General features: G+C 44.4%; 1 protein-coding gene across 1 annotated transcript in view; it reads right to left on the reverse strand.

Moving 5' to 3' along the window:
* Positions 1–21,134, reverse strand: part of emilin2a (elastin microfibril interfacer 2a) — a 42,128-nt gene that overhangs the window by 18,707 nt on the left and 2,287 nt on the right. The window contains exons 2-4 of the mRNA XM_084327471.1: positions 17,902–18,027; positions 13,837–14,027; positions 8,718–10,718 (exon numbers count right to left, since the gene is read on the reverse strand). Of these exons, the coding sequence (XP_084183597.1) occupies positions 8,718–10,718; positions 13,837–14,027; positions 17,902–18,027 (2,318 nt within the window). The remainder of the gene's footprint in view (positions 1–8,717; positions 10,719–13,836; positions 14,028–17,901; positions 18,028–21,134) is intronic.

Below are 21,134 nucleotides of genomic sequence, written 5' to 3' on the forward strand. Positions count from 1 at the left end.
CTGTGCTGTCCAGAGCATGTGCTGTCCAGAGTCTGTGCTGTCCAGAGCCTGTGCTGTCCAGAGCCTGTGCTGACCAGAGCCTGTGCTGACCAGAGCCTGTGCTGTCCAGGGCGTGTCAAGCATCAAAGTGCCCCCCTAACACCGCTAGCATGCTGTGTTAATTTCAGGCAGCGTTCATTTGTTACATTTTGTTTTAGTCTAAGCTTTAGCCTGTTGACTAAAATTTGTATTCGTTTTTGTCACATCTTAAAGTCATTCTATCTGGCTTTTTGCTTCGTTTTAGCCGACTCTTGATATAATATACACACAGTGTATATATATATATATTTTTTTTTTATTTGATTTAATTTCAAACCTCAACTTTAAGACACTGAGGTTACCCTCATTTACATCGACGAACGACAAGCTTACAAAACAAGACACAGTTAATCAGCAATGTCATACATAAAGCACAATACATAGGAATAAACTATAGAAAATCAGCTGAGACAGTTACAAGTCGACACACAGTGGTCGGAGATCATACTTTTAAATGCAGCAAGAGAAGGAAGAACCTTCAGCTTCAGAGTCAGTCGGAGGACATGCCAGGTGTTGGAAGCATCAAAGGAAAAAGCTGTTTTTCCTAGTTCAGAGCAAACTGGAGGAACCCTAAGAACCAGACAGTAATTTGTCTATTTGGCAAAGTGGGTATTAAACAGGAAGGAAGACTGTCGGGTTTTAAACTGTGGATATGAAACAGGGAAGGTAAAGACGGTTTACTGTTAATGAATACACTCTTTTATTGCATTATATTGTACTATATATTATATTATACTGTCCATTCTATTTTATGATTTTATATGTTTCATCATTTTATTATGTCTACTCTATTCTACTATTTATTACACTGCACTATTGCACTATTTTACTCTGTCTATTCTATTTTACTCTTTTTTATTATTGTCTATTTTTAAACTGCAATAGAATCAAACCATAGACAAGGTGGCCTGTTGGGATGTTAGATCCTAATGTGAAAAACTGTGATTTTATATGTCTTCTCATTTTGTATTTGTTCTGTTGTGAAGCACTTTGAGCTGCAATTATTGTATGAAAGGTGCTATACAAGTAAAGTTTATTATTATTATTATTATTATTATTATTATTATTATTATTATTATTATTATTATTATTATTATTATTATTATTATTATTATTAGTTTAATGTGTAGAATAGGTTCCAAGATTTTTTTCACCTGTATCTCTATAAAGGCAAACGAAAACTGCTATTAATTTGACATTAAAGCTCCCATGAGATTTCCTCTACACCATCTATTTATCACTTTGTGCCAAAAATGATTTTCGTCTAAAAATAAATCCATTGTTTTCTCTTCCTGAAAAAAGAACTCCTGAAAACCTCCCTGAAAAAAGAACTTCCTGAACAAAGAACATCCTGAAAAAAGAACTCCTAATCTGTGAGTTGCGTCACTCCACATCACTCTGCACGCAATAAAAAATATTGCCAACTACAATTTGATGTTGAGTTCCCACGCCCCTCCCCAATCTTTATAGCCATCGCAAAATGCACGGGTACTTTAGGTTGTCAATCAAATCCACCCCCTGCCACACCCACCCACTACAAAGGTCTGTTGTATTCGGAAATACTTAAAATCACAGAAGCTACAATTCTAGTTTTTCTATTGTTTCAATGTCATGTTTGATCTGAACTAGAAAGAAACTTTCCTTTGATGCTTCCAACACCTGGAATGCCCTCCGGCTGACTCTGAAGCTGAAGGTTCTTCCTTCTTTTGCTGCATTTAAAAGTATGATCTGCAACCACTGTGTGTCGACTTGTAACTGTCTTAGCTGATTCTTTATTCTTATTTATTGTGCCTATATGTATGACATTGCTGATAAACTGTGTCTTATTTTGTAAGCTCATCGTCGCTGTAAATGAGGGAAACCTCAGTGTCTCACAAGTTGAAATAAAGGTTTGAAATTCAATTAAATTAAATGTCGTTCATCTGTCATGTTGTAGTGATACATGTAGGTGTGAGTGTTGCTTTAAGACAGCTGTTCAGGGAGGTGAGTGTTGGGGTTTCAGTGAGAACGCTGGATAGTTTTTAGTTTGTTTTTGGAGTAGTTCTGGAGTAACAGAAGAGAGAGGATAGCTCATTTCCTTACATTTAAGCGTTGTACCAAAGTATCCAGCTGACGTTAAGGAGATCATCACCCTGGCCGCTCGCCGCTGTAATTGTGTATCGGTCGGTATGGAGGAATAAATACCTACAACGAAGTGATATCTCCCTTTGGCTTTCTGGTAGCTCAGCTAAGCTAATCCAGGAGGGGTTAAAGGAAAACTCCAACATTTTGGGAAATTAGCTTATTTGCCATCTACCCTGGAGTTAGACAAGAAGATAGATACCTTTTTTCTTCTCTGTGCATGCAGTAGGAGTAGGAAGACGCGCACCGTTAGCCTAGCTTAGCGCCAGTCACTGGAAGTAGGTTCCTCCATTAGCCTAGTTCCCAACGTCTTCCTACTCCTACTGCATGCACAGAGAAGAAAAAAGGTATGCATCTTCTTGTCTAACTCCAGGGTAGATGGCAAATAAGCTAATTTCCCAAAATGTTGGAGTTTTCCTTTAACAACAAGTGTGGTTATACCGTTGCCTACCTTGCCTATATTGCTACCTACTATGCTAATATGTCTATACTACAACCTACTATGCTAATATGTCTATAGTACTACCTACTATGGTAATATGTCTATAGTACTACCTACTGTACTATGCTAATATGTCTATACTACTACCGACTATGCTAATATGTCTATACTACTACCTACTATGGTAATATGTCTATACTACTACATACTATGGTAATATGTCTATACTACTACCTACTATGCTAATATGTCTATACTACTACCGACTATGCTAATATGTCTATACTACTACCGACTAGGCTAATATGTCTATACTACTACTACCAACTATGCTAATATGTCTATACTAACTACAGAATATGCTAATATGTCTATACTACTACCAACTATGCTAATATGTCTATACTAACTACAGAATATGCTAATATGTATATACTACTACCAACTATGCTAATATGTCTATACTACTACCAACTATGCTAATATGTCTATACTAACTACAGAATATGCTAATATGTCTATACTACTACCAACTATGCTAATATGTCTATACTACTACCAATTATGCTAATATGTCTATACTACTACAGAATATGCTAATATGTCTATACTAACTACAGAATATGCTAATATGTCTATACTACTACAGAATATGCTAATATGTCTATACTAACTACAGAATATGCTAATATGTCTATACTAACTACAGAATATGCTAATATGTCTATACTAACTACCGAATATGCTAATATGTCTATACTAACTACAGAATATGCTAATATGTCTATACTACTGTGCACTCAAGACTGTAGCACTCAAGTTTGACAAACAATCTCTCTGACCCTTAGCTGCCAGAGTTGTGCCCTTCCTTCTGACTTGTTGTACACAACTTGTGAGTCGCTTTGGATAAAAGCGTCAACTAACTTAAATGACTAAATGTGAACGTTTGACCAGATAAAACAAAGATGCCATTGATGAATGTTTTTCACCGTCGTTTAAAAAAAAGAAATTCACCATCGCATGGTGTGACTGAATACTTTCAGTAATTTCCCTCCCTTTTCAATCCGCTGCCCTCGACTTCAAAGGCTTCCTGAGGTCTTGTTCTGCTCGCGTCGACTGAAGCGCCGGAGAGGGTTCATCTCGCCGCCCGAAGTTCCGACGCGCCGAGCCAATGTTTGTGTGATCGACGTCAGAGGAACTGATCCGTGAAATCAAAGAGAGCCCGTTAGGAGTCCCTACTACCCTGGAGATGTGTTTCTGTCTGAGGTTCACCTGCAAACACACACTCTGTTTAGACGGCGAGAGGAGAACGAGGAAGGAGGAGAGGTCCTCTGGGAACAACAGATCTCAATCAACAGGAAGGAGAGAGAGAGAGAGAGAAAGAGAGAGAGAGAGAGTCAGGGGGGGGGGTCACCTCCAGGAAAGGGAACAGGAGACCAGACTGGGCTCTGGATGAGAAGCAGCAGCAGCAGCTCTGGGGCCACATATCATATTCCACCGAGGAGGAGAGATGAGTCAACACGGTGATGAGGTCTGCTGAGGACAGTATACTCCACTGTTCGGGGAATAACACGTTCATCTACATTCGAACATTTCCCAATCGTCTGCAGTAGAATAGCGTGTGTGTGTGTCCTTGGAGAGAGAGAGACCCGCCACATGACTGTTGCCCCACTCCAGGCTTTGTGTGTTTTCCAAAGTCATTCATTGGGTTTCGAGATATTCTCCCTCTTTCAGCGCTTTGAGAGATTCACCGTTGAGCCTGATTGCGTGAGAGACAGTAGAATCATGCGAGTACACATTCAGGGGGGAATGGACTTGAATTATGACGACGAGTTCCGGTAGTTCAGGTAGTGAAAAGAGACAGACTCATGCCATCCATATAACTCTGTATGTATATTCTGTATACATATATTTATATTTACCGTGTATATATCTATATATCCACATCTGTCTGTATGATAGCAAGCTGTATATTCCATATACATATATTTACCGTATATATATATATATATATCCACATCTGTCTGTACATATTCCTTACCTACTCTTACTAGTTACGCTGCTGTACATATTAATACTACAACTATGTACATACATCTGATTAGCACTATGACTCAGTAGTAGTACTAATTTATATATTTTATACCCAGCATCTCCTGTACATTGTATATTACTATTGCACTTTACTGCTACATTTGCACTTCTTTTGGTTGTACTGTACTTGTGCTGTATGATGACAATACATGTGAATCTAATCTAATCTAAAAGTTAGCTTTTATTTACTGTCCTCTGCTACTGAGCACCAAAGAACTCGATTCCAAACTATTCCAAATACCCTCCTATTCCAAACGTGGCTGGAGCGCGTTGGACTTGACTTCTGAGACGATCGCTCTCCCATCTAGGAGTCACCCTCTTCAGGAGTATGTGAATATATACCGCAAAATGTTAAAGGTAAAAATAAATCCCGGATTGTACAGTAGCTTTAAAGTCTCTCACCCAATAAAAAAATGGCAACATGTAGACCCCTGGAGGGACGGTCCCTATGCCCGATAAGGTCAAGGTTAGGGTTAAGGTAAGGGATTGGCTTATAAAGATAAGATAAGATAAGATATTTCTTTATTGATCCCCTTGGGGAAATTCAGGCATCATAGCAGCATGGGGGATGAGGGGGGTAGGCCTACAGGTAGTAAAAACAACACAAGCAGTGTAAACAAATAAGTCAATATAATTTACTATCTAACTGAAATATACAGAATTCACACAGTATCACAGTATTCACATAAGGTGCAGTATTCACATAAGGTGCAGTATGCCTAAACTACTTTTAGGTGAAGATTGTGACCAACAGGTGATAACCTGAATCCCTAACTGAGAGATAGACATACGCGCTGGACTCCTCATCGCTTCACTGCGACGCCGCGATCGGGAGAGCCTCTGTGAGAAAACTAACTGGGAGCTGCCAGTAGCAGACCTCCTCTCCTTTTGTCTGTAGCAGAGACGCCTGATGGCTCGACGCCAGCGCTTTTGCAACCGCAAAGTTGAACGCAATGCCCCGCGACCCGAGCGTCTCAGGGAGTGCAGTTGACGCAATGCCCCGCGACCCGTGCGTCTCAGGGAGTGCAGTTGACGCAATGCCCCGCGACCCGAGCGTCTCAGGGAGTGCAGTTGACGCAATGCCCCGCGACCCGTGCGTCTCAGGGAGTGCAGTTGACGCAATGCCCCGCGACCCGAGCGTCTCAGGGAGTGCAGTTGACGCAATGCCCCGCGACCCGAGCGTCTCAGGGAGTGCAGTTGACGCAATGCCCCGCGACCCGTGCGTCTCAGGGAGTGCAGTTGACGCAATGCCCCGCGACCCGAGCGTCTCAGGGAGTGCAGTGAACGCAATGCCCCGCGACCCGTGCGTCTCAGGGAGTGCAGTTGACGCAATGCCCCGCGACCCGTGCGTCTCAGGGAGTGCAGTTGACGCAATGCCCCGCGACCCGAGCGTCTCAGGGAGTGCAGTGAACGCAATGCCCCGCGACCCGTGCGTCTCAGGGAGTGCAGTTGACGCAATGCCCCGCGACCCGAGCGTCTCAGGGAGTACAGTGCGCCGGGCCGCGGCCGCTTCCAGATAAATCTCTCGTCTGTGTTGTTACAGCACTTGGTCTGTTCACGAGTCTCGTCCTCGGGGGCTTCATGTGACCGTTAGCCGAGAGAGAGAGAGAGAGAGAAAGAGAGAGAGAGAGAGAGAGGGAGAGAGATGGACAGAGAGAGAGAGAGAGAGAGAGAGGGAGAGCGAGAGCGCCGAGGTCAAGCGCAGAGAGGAAACGCTCGTGTTCGGTCTGTTCTCAGCGCCACGCCCAGGGAGCGGGGGGGAGTTTTTCGGCGGGATATCTTATATCTGTTTAGACGATTCCTTGTGTGTTTTTTTTCCAAACAATGAACAAAACACACGAAAAACCTCACCTCAAGCCACACAGGCCTCCCTCCCTCGCAGGGGGGAGAAGTATACAATACACACCGAACCGTTCTCTAAATACTCTGCTGCGCTGTTGCAAGTGCGTCGGGGTCCCTTCCCACTTAAAACATTTCCACGGTTAGAAACACACAATACCTCGGGCGGTTGTTTTGGGAGACAATAGACCTGTCTCAAACCCTGCCCCTTTTCTTGATCCTCCAATCACAACTGTCGCTTACCTCGGACAAACTTGGTTTGTCCGAGGTAAGCGACAGTTGTGATTGGAGGATCAAGAAAAGAGGGCAGGGTTTGAGACAGGTCCATTCTGTATTCTGTATTCTTGTATATGGAGTGGGAAGAATTTAAAACGAAGGCAGAGGCCAACACTAACACGTCTCCAGTGCCCCGTAAAACACTGTTCCTGCTCAACCCCTCCCGTGAGGAAGCAAAGTATTAGGTCCCATGTAAGGCAATGAAATCAAATATCACTGTTTGGAAACAATTCCACCCATTCTTGGCACACGAGAATTCCACCTCTGGCCTCTCTCCATTCCTCCCCGCCCCGGTCGGTTCGCCCTCTTCTCTCTCTGAGCCTGCACCACCCCGTCGCTCCGTCGCCATCGCTCCTCCGTGTCCGTCCCCCCCCCCCCCCCACGTGGTAGTTACCGTTAAAGAATAGGAGGCACCGGGGAGAGACGGGGGCCCCCCCCTGCTCGTGACATCACAGCTGAAGGGCAGTGAAAGCATCTGGTCCTGGGTGTGGAGCGCCTCGCTTCTCTCTCCTCTCTCAACCAAGACAGGCTCCAGCAGTGAGTCAGGGTCCGTAATGAGGACCAGACTCTGCATCAGGGCTGAGGTCACCCGACGGGAATCTCGGGAGGCTGCTGCGCGCACGTGTGTGTGTGTGTGTGTGTGTGTAGGGTGCACGTGTGTGTGTGTGTGTGTAGGGTGCACGTGTGTGTGTGTGTGTGTGTGTGTAGGGTGTGTGTTGAGAGAAGTGGGGTTGTGGTCTCGTTTGCGATTGTCTGTTATGATGAGTGGGGAAACTGGGTCATGACGCGTGAGAGGAGACCACACAACACAGGGCTTCGTGAAGCAAAGGAGGCAAAGGATGTGGATCTCTGATCTCGCTGCTCGTGGAATTCGGGTTCCAACACTGGCATGTGGGGCCGCGATGAGGCTCAGGCTGGAACTCTCTGGGCTCTGGACCAAGTAAACAGATTAGAGGTAAAGGGACGCGACCGAGGAGGTGGAGTAGAGGAGCGGATCTGCGCCGGTAAGCTATTAATCTAAGTGCTGCGCAACACTAACAATATAGAGAATAATCGGCAAAGATTAATTTCAAAGTCACATTCGGGAGTTCCACACCGAGGGGGCTCTCGGAGATATTGAATGACATTCTGCAGGGGAGCATAAGAGGCCCAGTGATTTCACTGTGGCCCGCGACCCCAACCCCCACTCTCCTGGAGATACCCTCAGGCCATACAGACCCCCCCCCCCCTCTCCATGTAAACCAAGCACAGTAACTTTATATGGGGGATTAACCTCAGGAAGGAGCACCTACATGCCCCAGCCATGAGCGGATGTACGCTAGCCTGAAGACTGGGTCACGCTCAGCCCTATAGGACTGGACTTCCATAGTTATCACAGAACCAGAGTTCTTACAGATGTTTGTCACATAGGATCGCCTTGTAAGAGGATGCTGACACAGACTCTATCCAATCTTGTCCGTCGTCTTTTGGTTCATTTCCTATGCATGCCTAATGGCCCTATGTGGCTGTGAGCGATTACCAGAGAAACAAACACAATCACACTTCATGATAGCCAAGAACCACAACAGGCCTTATGTGGAGCCTCTCACTGTGGCGTGATGGTGTAAGAATCTGTATCTCGTTTATGTAACACATTCTGTCTCTAACCAACCGGCTGTGATCACACTGTGTTGTGTTATACTGCGTGTTTGGGCGAAGCTTGGTAGGCTCAAACTTACACTGTCTTTGGGGAACTTGACTTCATAGTCAATTCTCAGCGCTGAGTCAAAGCATCTGAGGCCCCTCGATAATGACGCTCATTACCATCTATGACAACATCGCATGGCTGTCAGTGAGGTCAATGGTTCAGAACAGGGGTGGAACTCACCTGGGTTTTTGGCGCTGATGTCTTTGAGTATTTGCCTGGCCACTGAGGAGAGCTGCGTCTGGAAGCCCTGGAGGGAGTTCTGCAGAGAGCCGATGTCCCCCGTGTGAGTCTTCAGCGTGGCGTTCATCTTGTGGACACAGTCCCACAGGCCGGAGACGTGTCTCTCCAGCCCGTCCTTCAGCCCTTTGATGTTAGCGGAGACCCCGTCGAGCCGCCCGCACACCTTCTCCAGTCTGCTCACGCGTCCGTCTACGGCGGAGATGCCGTCGCTGACCCCCTGGGTGTTCTCTCTGCAACGACCCAGTTCGGAGGACACCTGGTCGCTGAGAGCGTCCAGTCTGCTCCTCAGCGCCTCCACCTGGCTGTTGGTCACCTGCTCGTGGCCACTGGGTATCGTTCCTGCCAATCGCCCCTGTGGCCATCCAGGACTTCCTGTGCCGCCCTGCCCCGCTTGACAGCATGTCGAATTTATTCTCTGGAGATCCTGGGTGTGTTTGCTCATGGTGTCACCTAACCCCTTAACGGAGCCGGCCAGACCGATCACGTTGTCTTGGAGATTGATTAATCCCTGCCGGAAATCCTCGGTGGGTTTAGCGTTTCTTTCGTCTACGACCGACTGCCTGGCGACAATGTCCTCCAGCACCTTGAGCTTGTCCGAGTTGGTCGAGACGTCCGTGTTCAGAACGTCCAAGTCATTCCTACACAGTCGCACGTCCTTCAAGATGTTCTTCAGATCGCCGGAAGCGGCGGAGGGTACGCCTGCCGACCCGACCGCATCCCCCAGTCCCGAGCATCCTGAGGAGCACAGCTCTCCGACAGCATTTACCTTGTCGTCCAAGCCCTGGAGGAGAAACTTGTTGTTGTTGACCTCCGCCTGGATGGCGTCCATGGAGTCGCCGAACATCCCAGGGAAGGAATTGTTGCTCATCTCCACCAGCATTTCGGTGAACTGGACCATGTAATTAGAACGCTCGTCCAGGAGCAGGCGAACTGCTGCCGCTTCGTCCGCGATCATGCGAGTCAGCTTCTCTTCCACGTAGAAGCAGTAGACCTCTGCGTTTTGTTCTGTGACATTGATCCGCGACTCAAGCTCCTCAAGGACCGAGGCATACTCCTCGTCCGGGCGCGGCGCGGACAGGTGGGCTAACTCGTTGTCCATGCGGGCGTTCAGGATGCGGTGGGCTTCGGCGACGCGGTCGATCTCGCGCCACAGGTCTTTGTGGTCGCTGCGGTCCTCTTCCTCTTTGGGCTGGTCGGTCTGCCGCTGGGTTCGTTCAGGTCCATCTGCGGCAGCCATTTCCAGTTGCAGTGCCCGGATCTCCTTCCTCAGGTTGGCCTCCTTGCTGTCTACCAGCTGGGCCAGACTGACTAGGTCTTGGTCGTAACCCTTCTCGCACGTCTTCCGCAAGGTCTGGATCTTGTCATCACAGGAACTCTGTAGACCGGCCATCCTATCCTCCACATTCTGGTCCAGCTCCTTCTTTAGTTTCTCGAACTTGCCATCGATGTAGGTCTGAAGGACATGGAGGTCGGCCGGCACGGCGCCCTCCACCAAGACGGGAGGCTGAGACTGCGAGGCGTCCATCAGCAGTCGGATCTGACTCTCGTGGCTCGTCACGGTTCCTTTGAGCTCCTGCAGGTCCTCATCCTTGCTCTTAAGGACATTGTTCATGTCTTCCAAACGGGCCATCATGCTCTCTACGTCCCTTTCTCCGGTCGAGCCGCCTCTCGTCGCCTGGTGACCATCAAGCACCGCTTGGCTCTCCTCGGCGCCCGAGTCTTCGGTGCCGTCCGGCGGGCGCATGTTGTTGAGGAGCGTGACCAGCATCTTGCTGGTGTCCTCCTGCAGGTCTGTGCGGATGTTGGTCGTCAACCCCGTCAGGGCCACCTGGAGGTCCTGGACGGTTTGGGAGAGGCGCTGGACTTCACCCTCCAGAAGACGGACCTTGTCCGTGCCGCCGTGCCTCACCTCATGGTGGGCCGTCTCTCTCCGCTCTGGCCCTGTAATCAAACAAGTGTTTATTCAGCCTTTAGCCTTTTTAACATTTCACCCAGCCGTTTAACTGTAATTTGTTTGTTGTGCTTCCTGTATTGCATACCTTGTAATTGTATTTGGTTGTTTGTTTGATGCCCGTCTCTCTCTTTTGATCTATTTTCTTTTCTTTTCTTTTCTTATTGTCCCCTTTCCCTGTTACCCTTCTAGAGGCCCTCTTCCTCTTGTCCTCTCGCCAGGCCGTCATTGTAAATACGAAATTGTTTTTAATTGACCTGCCTAGTTAAATAAAGGTTAAATAAATAAAAAAATACATTTTTGAATCACTTAAATCCTATTAATATTTTAACTTAAGTAATAGATTTTCTAAATTATTCAATTATTTCATTAACACAGATAATAATGACATACGGCGGTAATTTACAACTATATTTAACTAACAATAGCCATTATGATTCAGGAAGATTTTATGGTGCGTGTGAGGATTTATGATACCCATATATTTACTAAGGGAATGTGATCAATCGGGTAATTATAGTGAATACTTTTGTACATCAGGGTTCAGTGATAAGATCTTCATTGAATCTTTTTATATTGTATCCATCCTGCTTTTCACTGAAGCATCATGGGGCATCACATTTTTATATATTTCTTTTTACATTTTATTTTATTATTTTAAAAGGGACACAACCTATTTTTTGTGATATAATGACAATCTTCATTAATTTTCACGTGGCATTTCATGTATGGTTTAAAATAAAGCTTGTCGTAATATTTGGAGATTTTCGCGATTTCTTACAGTATTGTGTCACGTCGAGGCAAAAGGAATCACCCAGCGCTAAGGAGAATTAGGGTTAAAACATGCATGAAAAACTATTAAATAATGTAAAATTCTAATTACATAATGAACTGAATCATAAAGAGCATTTACTTATCATTATGATGAATGATAATCGCAGTCTTTATCTAAATCATGAATATGGCACTCCCAAGGCCGCGGTCCGGGGTGGCTTTGTGAGAATCACCCCAGATGGGTTTAGTGGTCACATCTTTACTTGGATACAAAAAAAGAAGAAGCATTGCATTGTGGGTGATATTTGGGGCTCCTCAGCGCGCTGCCTCGAGGGCTGGGGGTTGCACTGTGGTGAGCTTCACCTGCATCACGGACTCAACAGACACTTCATCATTTGAGAAAAACAATATCCGGTTTCCATGGGGATTCCCCCCGAGGGGGCAAACGGTGAGGACAGAGGGGACAAACATTGCATGAATGGGATCCAGCTCCTACTGCAAGTCTCTTGTTACTATTCGAGGTGGAGTCATACAAATTTTCCCGATAAAAAAGTTAAAGGTCCCTTGTCTTATAAATGGCCTTTTCCAGTGTTTAGCATTGTTTTCTAGCAATCTGGGGTTGTATCAACAATGTCTATTTCTCTAATTCTCTTTTTGGCGCACTCCTCCAGTTCAGATCTCAGGAGATGCTCCCACACTGAACTAATTAAGCCATTCAAATTTGACTGTTTTGCTGACGTAGAAAGAATTCTCATCTGCATAGTAACGCCCCCTCTATGTTTGTAACCACCGCGCACACTCAACCATTATTTATTTTGGAATTGAAGTTTAACAGTTAGTTAGCATTGGGTTAGCATTTTAAAACGTTATGAGCGAAACAGGCAAGATATGTTGTGCTGTTCCTGACTGCCAAGCAGCGAATATGTCCTTGCATTCATTTCCTGATGATGTCGTGATCCGCCAGCAATGGGCCAAGTTTGTTTTGTTTTTGGAGACCCGCCAAATGTGTGTCCCAACTGCTCGGAGTCGGATGTGTACCGCACATTTTTGCAAGGAGGACATTGAGAATCAAGGACTTTATAATGCTGGGATGATTTCCAGGATGTTACTAAAGAAGGGAGCTGTACCGAGTAATCGAGTATTCGGGACCCGAAAAGAAAATATCGAATCAGTAAGTACAAATGTCGTAATTAGTCATTGATTCACTGTCGGGGTTATATTTATTATGGACAGAAGTTGTCAAATCATTACTCAGCAACTGTCAACTGTCTGCACATGTGTCAATAGTGTATTAACATTACTATTTTACTGTAGCGTTTTGTGATTTTCCTCTTTCTTATACAGTAGGAAGGGGGAAGAACGTGGGTGTTGCTATGACTTGTATTCAGCTTATGGCTTTGAAACTCCACTTATTTCGTTTTTACAATGTCAAAGCCTTTTAAATATAATAAAAACGTTCCCGCATTTCTGTATGCTTTATCGTTTTTTGACAGAAATCTGATAGTGTATGCGCTTTCACGCGAGGGGGAGTCGGATTCTGGCAGGGAGTCCGAATTCGGCACAACACCGGCCGAGGCATTATTTGTCGCCGAGTTGAGAGCTCCCCAGAGTCCAGACTACAGCTGGGCGATCGCCTACAATGGCGATTGCCCAGAGCGAACTATTGAATATTATTATGAAGAGGAAGAGGACAAACGGTGACAATCCATCCATAACATAAGGTGCGTTTTCACCAGACTATGTTGGATTCTAGTATTTTCAAACAGGCTGGATGTAACGTTGGTTGGTGCCTGTCACTCAAAGCGCTTTGCGAGTATGGGCGGAGCCCAGCCAAAAACAGCTTGAAATCTTGAAGTGGAAAAATGCTGCTTTAGAGTACTTGATTAGAAATACAAAACAATGAATTTTTTTGAAAAAAATATTACAGATGTGTTCCATAGACTCACAGGAATTGTGTACAATTGCCCAAATAGTGAAAGGAATAGCAAAACAGGGGACCTTTAAATCTCAATAGAAAACACTTGAAATGTAATGTTCGGCCACTAGATGTCGCACTAGAGCACCAGGTGTATTCCACATGGGGGAAATGGGAAGCAGGGAGAGGATACATGCCTGCAACATTAATTTTGGACCCGCCAAATTTTTTTGAATGATACATTTATCAATAGTTTTTTGGGGGGGGGGGGGGGGGGCAATACTTTTATTTTGCACCTTTCTAAAAGCTCTGTGGATGTATTATTATTTTAAAATGTTTAATGATTACTCTACATAATTTTTTTAATCTATAGCACCTTTAATATGGCATCAAAGTCCTGAGATGAATGAATGACTCACTCTGCGTGTGCCTGGTGGTGTGGCCAGGGTTTGGCTGGAAGTACGGCTGTGTTCCCTGGACCGCTTGTCTGTGTGAAGGTGGCTTTACGTCTTTACAGTCTGGACCCTGGTGGCCGGGGCAGCATCTCCACTCCAGCTCTGTGACCGTCTTGAAGGCGATCTTGTATGTGGGGCGGAACCGGGTTTGGTACCTGGATGAAGGGACCAACATGCAACAGTCTATTTATTTCAAACAATATCAAAGAAAAAAACTAAAAAACAAAATAAACTAACCTTCTTACTGTCTTTTACTATTATGCACCTTACTACTATGCTACTCTACTTATACTACATATTCTACTATTATGCACCTTACTACTATGCTACTATACTTATACTACATATTTTACTAGTATGTACCTTACTACTATGCTACTATACTTATACTACCACCTACCATACTAATATGTCTATACTACTATGCACCCAGAGTTTGACACTATTTGACGAACAATGACTTAGCATGGCCTTAGCCGCCAGAGATGTACCCTTCCTGCTGACTCGTTGTATTGTATTGTATTTGGATAAAAGCGTCAGCTGAATGACTAAATGTAAATGTATCGTCGTGGGAAAGCGGTTTGAGGTCCAGAGCACTGGGAGGTGAAGAGCAGCAAGTCACACTGAATATCAACCAGTTCCCATGGAGGAAGAAAAGGATGCCATGTTTACATTTACATTTAGTCATTTAGTCATTTAGCTGGGATCATCCCTATGTTCCCCGGGTCCTATGTTCCCCGGGTTCTATGTTCCCCCGCTTTGATTGATTAATAGATTGAACATTTTATAAATTTTTATTATTTTTTTAATTATTAATGTCCGCCTTGTTTCGAACGGTTAAGCTTAGGCCCTCTTTCAAACTGGTTAAGGTTAGAGTTTGGAATCAGGGCTGGTGGTCTAACATTTTCAATCAATCAATCAATCAATCAAAGCGGGGAACATAGAACCCGGGGAACATAGGACCCGGGGAACATAGACATGCTCCCATTTAGCTGACGCTTTTATCCAAAGCGACATACAAGTTCTGTACGACAAGTCATCAGGAAAGGGCACAACTCTATCAGGTGAGTAACAATGTTCATCAAAGTGTTGAGTGCTACAGTGTAGGTTAGTATATTAGGACAAGTGCATGACAGTAAGGTTAGTTAGGGTGACACAGAAGGCCATGACACTAAGCCACCACTAGGGGCAGAGGGCTAACCACGAACGAGTGAGTGATTTAGTAGCATTGCCAGTGTTTGAGGCGCTTCACACCTATATATGCTTGTCTATACTCCGAATACTCTACTCGTCTTTCAGAAGCCCTTTATCGCTAACATTTAAGCGCTCTCGCAGATCTAAATCCTAAAATAAATAGATGACGTCACTTTCCGGAAGGCAGGGGTCACGTCGTGCAACTGGAAGGTTGATTACGCCTCAATCTTTGCTCAGTCCTCAACTGACATCCTCTCAGATAACTCTGACATTATTCGTGAAGTCTAGGTGGCAAACATTTAATAGGGATTACATGAATACAGATTACAGTTCGGTCTTAAGCAAAGTGTTCTGCCTTCTCTCCCAAGCTTGACAAATAACACCTGCTTTTTCTGTAGCAGATTTTATTTGTCAGGCTCGGGAGAGAAGGCCAAATACTTTGTTTAAGACCGAACTGTAATCTGTATTCATGTAATCCGTATTTAGATCATGAAATGTAATGTGTCATGTAATAACGGAACACTGCAACAGCGTTTTTGGTGTCTTATGAACCCATGAGGGTTGGACACTTGTGTAAATGACACGAAAATAAAATAAGCAATCATCAATCAATCAATCATCATCATCATAGGCCCAACGGTCCAACAACAATAAATATGAACTAAAATCGTCGACTGATGTGAGGTAATAGCAACACAAGCCAAGACTGTACAGCAGGATGCTCCACAATGGTGGAACGAACTTCCCACCACAGTTAGGAGTCGGACAGCCTAAACACGACCAATATTTCGCTGTCGACTAAAAACACACTTCTTCAATCCATATCTGAAATGAAAGAAAGGAAAAAACACTACTATCCTTCTTCTTACTGTCTTCTACTCTCATGCACTCTTCCACTAATTAATCTTCCTTGTCTATATTACTACCTACTATACTAATATGTCTCTCTACTACTATGCACTCAACACTGCAGCACCCAAGTTTCAACACTGTTTGATGAACATTGTTACTCAGCTGTAAACTTGTAAGTCGCTTTGGATAAAAGCGTTCAGCTATGACTAAATGTAAATGTAAATTATGCTAGAGATGGAGAAGAACTCACAGCCTCTGCTCTGCTCTGCCAGACCTCCTCACTATCAGGCCTCCTCACACACTATCAGGCCTCCTCACTATCACACGGAAACTTGGAGTTGTGTTTCTGTGACCTGCAGCTCCAAAGAGTTTCCAGAAGCCTCCCTCCCACGACACAGAACAATGCCGCTCCTACACACAGTGTGTGAGAAGTCACTCTGGCTGCGTTCACACTGCAAGCCTTAGTGCTCGCTCAATTCTGATCCATTGCTCAGATTCTTTTGGTTTGGCTGTGTGCACGTTGTCTTTTAAATGTGGCCAATATCACATTCCCTGTGTGAACCGGTCACGCTCCTGAAGCGACGCGCGTGCGCAAAAATGAACAATAAAGAAGATGGACGTCGGAATTGTGACAAATGTCAATCTGGATTCTGGAGTGACGTGAAAGTCGCATGAATTACCTGTTCAGAGACTGAGGTCGCGTTGCAAATAAAATCAGACCTGTATCTGTTTTAGGACCACATATGAAAATGGACCCAAAATCACAATTGAAAAGATCAGATTCCCTGTGATTTGTGCTGTTCACACTGTTGTGAAGGAAAATATCTGAGTCACATACCGTATATGAGCAAAGAAATCAGATTTGGGCCACTTTTGCCTGCATCGTGAACAGAGCCTTAAGTCTTACTGTGACTGGAAATCACATTGGTGCAAAACCACAGACAATAATGGATTCAAGAGAAAAGCCTTTTCCTCGAAGGCAACATGTCACTCGCTTCATTTGTGTCTCATTACCGGGATGATATACGATCCTCTGCACCGAACATCTTCAATATACACCGTATATCCCAAAACTCAAAACAGCTTTTGTACATATTCATTCGGTTTGACAGCTACTGAGCATTAACGAGTATGAATATGTCCTGCGGTGCCGAGGTCGGAGGACACTGGATTCTTGTCCAATAGTAATATGGGTTGCAATAGGGATTGCTATTTTTATTTTCCCATCATTTCATTGCGCTGTAATTAACACAACACAATGACCCGGGGTCCTCCGAGGACATGACTGGGGGACATTATTCAAACTCCTTAACTCTGAATAACCCTCAAACTAAATTAATCTGCGCAATCACTGTTCCGTGTTTTGGGATATAATGTGAGATTATGAGCTAAATAAATCAGCATTATTTTTCCGGTGGAGTGCCCTCTTTAAAATGCAGAATAACAAATATTTAATTTTGTGAACCCCACAGATGTAGGGTGGGGTCGGTGTGGCGGGTGGTAAGTGCACTAGTGGTTGAGTGTTGATGATCCAGTGAGATCATGTGAATTAATAACAGAGAAACATGTAAACTACTGTATATATGTATCTCTCCATATCACTCTCTCTCCCTCACCCCTCTCTCTATCTCCTTCTCCCCCCACCTCTCTCTCTCCATCACTATCTCCATGTCTCTCACTCTCTCTTTCCCTCTCTCTCTCTTTCTCTTTCTCATTTCTCTCTCCACTCCCCTCTCTCAACATCTCCCTCTCTCTCTGTTAATCCCTTAAAATGCCTCTAGTGGAAGTAAAGTAAATACTGTTATAGATAGCATAAGGGATACTCATTATCATATAAAATGGCCAAAGGAAAAATGCTATTGATGAAACGACATGAGCAGCAGTGTGTAATAAAGTGTGGGAACGGGCGGGGGTCAGGGACTATACTGCACTCTGATGACGGTGCGCCCTCCACCCATCCCTTGCCCCGGGGATGATGCTTACGTCACTTGTTGCTCGCAGTTGGGTTGATAGGCCGGGCAGGGGACCATCACCGGCTCCTGGACGCTCTCCACGTTCCCCTGGACCGCGCAGCTCACATTCCTGTGTACGACATGAGCGCACCAATTCCTGCAGGGAGGGAGGGAGGGAGGGAGGGAGAGAGTTTTGATTGATTGATTGAAAACTTTATTAACAGATTGCAGAATGGGTACAGTACAGTACAGTTCAATACACACAATTGTTAAGGGGATGCAGACCAGAGAAAGACTTTCGTCTTGTTTACATCAGGGTCCCCCATTTTCAATTCACCAGGACATATGACATACATGACATACGACATGCGACATACGACATATGACATACATACATGACAGAGAGAGAGAGAGAGAGAGAGAGAGAGAGAGAGAGAGAGAGAGAGAGAGAGAGAGAGAGAGAGAGAGAGAGAGAGAGAGAGAGAGAGAGTTTTCACTTAATCCCCGCAGATGATGCACCGTGATGACGGCGGCCACAGGGCCGACGTGCAAACTGACAAACCCGCATGCTGTTGCTATGATGACTTCGTAATAACGCTGCTGGAGCCGAGCTAACGCGTGATGATGACCGTTTTAATTGGTAAAAGCTGGGAATAATAATAATAGGCGTTTTGCAGAGAGCGCCAGTGTACAGTGTCACTGACTGCACTGGGTTGTATCACACTTCTTTGACAAGAAGATAGGCAGACTTGAGCCGTAGGCGTAGCCCGAGATAACAGTCGCAGATAACGTAGCAAAGTATATCCACATGGTTGATGATAAGAAGGGACAACTCATTCTGAAACCAGCAAACACTTATCACTAGAGTCTCTGTTTGCTGCAGTGCACTCTATATCGCAGTGTGTGTCAGCCAACTTAAATACTTGATTCCCCCTCCTGCCAATAGTACCCAGCTGCAGCTCCGGAGAACAGCGTTTACAAGCCCCCGCACATACAAGCCCGCACATAGCAACCCCTCGCTTCCATTGGCTGATTTTGGTCACGTGATTTTGGCACGTTGCACTGCGGGATTGATTGATTGATTGATTGAAAACTTTATGGTGACGTGATTTTGTGTCACGTTGCACTGCGGGATTGATTGATTGATTGATTGAAAACTTTATTAACAGATTGCCGTATGATTTGGGTCACGTTGCACTGCGGGATTGATTGATTGATTCATTGATTCATTGATTGATTGATTGATTGATTGAAAACTTTATTAACAGATTGATTGATTGATTGAAAACTTTATTAACAGATTGTAGAATGGGTACACGTGACCTGACCGATTGATTGATTGATTGATTGATTGATTGATTGATTGATTGATTGATTGAAAACTTTATTAACAGATTGCAGAATGGGTACAGTGACCGATTGATTGATTGATTGATTGATTTATTGATTGATTGATTTATTGATTGATTGATTGAAAACTTTATTAACAGATTGCAGAATGGGTACAGTGACCGATTGATTGATTGATTGATTTATTGATTGATTGATTGATTTATTGATTGATTGATTGATTGAAAACTTTATTAACAGATTGCAGAATGCAGTACAGCTCAATACACACAATTGTTAAGGGGATGCAGACCATGCAGTACTGTTACATTTGTGACATACAGTAAATATATACAAGGGGGAGGGAACTGTACATTTATGATGAATTGAAAATGGGGGACCCTGATGTAAACAAGACGGAAGTCTTTCTCTGGTCTGCATCCCCTTAACAATTGTGTGTATTGAGCTGTACTGCAGATATATTTCAATTGCCTTACTTATTTACATAAGTATTATAGGCCTACAGCAGTATTGTACAGACAGTCTGTGTGAAGTCTGTGTGGTTCTCCAGCTGCACAAAGGCAGAGCAAGAGGCTCTACAGAGGGTGGTGATGATAAAGCCATGATAAAGACCTTCAATCAGCTGAAGGGGAATCCCTCCAAGCTGCTGTCAGCGCTACACACCTTCGGCCGCTCTGGTATCAGCCATGCATCAAAACGTGCACACGCACTCAGGCGAGTCGCTAACCGTGCTGGGCCAAGTATAGCGGCTCAACCCACCTCTGTTGCCCGTCGTAAAATGAAGCTCGGGGGTCGACGACGGCTCGCTGCGGGGAGGCCGAAGAAAAGTGTGGTGAGCACAGACCATCGCTATAGTTTCCCAACAGGAGTAAAGTCTGGAACGCACCACAGCCTGTCACAAGCAGTAGAGATGTGTCGTAGCAATCCGAAGTGACATTGACCACCAATATAGCATGTACATAAAGACCCAGTGCCTCATCCGTAGCTAATATTGCACTACCACAGGACCTAGCATGTCCTACCATGCTCTGTAAATAACTTATGTACATATACCGATATGCCCTACTCTGTTTACTTGTTTTATTGCACAATGTCGTTCTATTGGATTCTATTATATGTTATTACTATTGTATTATGCACATCTTTGCGGGCACGACCACCCGCATTTAATTTTTTTTTTTTTTTTGATATTTTTTGCACAAATCTCTCCAATATTCAAAACATCTCTTTCCACATCACCATATGCAACTTCCAAGATTTGCCTTTTTCTTTTTTGTAAGAACATACAAAACATGTAAAGGACTCATACAAATACATTAACAACTCAAGTTCAAGTTCAAGTTCTTTAATAGTTGTCATACAGAAGTACAGAATACTTTCATACAAAATGCTTCTTACTGTTACGCTCCAGAGACTGTGCTAGACAAGATAGTATCAAATAACATAATAACATAATATAGCATGAATTTAGAAGAAGAAAATGAGGTCACAGTGTTCGGTAAGCGTCCCAGACACATGTAGGTGTGCATGATAGCATGCATGCATGTGTGTCTCCAACATATGTATGTGGGTACGTGTATTGATTGATTGAATTGATTGATTGATTGATTGAAAAGTTTATTAACAGATTGCAGAATGGGTACAACTGACATGGAAAATAAAAAAGACTTACGAAAAAAAGAAAAATACTATACTATACATTGTGCGTATACATCCCTGATATATATACTTTGCATGTAGACCGATCTACCTGCGAGCAGGTATGTGCTGCATCCTCTATCGGGATGCCACCCTTCTCCATATTGCATGTGAGAGAAAGCGTCCCAGACACATGTAGGTGTGCATGATAGCATGCATGCATGTGTGTCTCCAACATATGTATGTGGGTACGTGTATTGATTGATTGATTGATTG

Source organism: Notolepis coatsorum (genome assembly GCF_963971535.1).
Source record: "Notolepis coatsorum genome assembly, chromosome: 13".
Classification (NCBI taxonomy): domain Eukaryota; kingdom Metazoa; phylum Chordata; class Actinopteri; order Aulopiformes; family Paralepididae; genus Notolepis; species Notolepis coatsorum.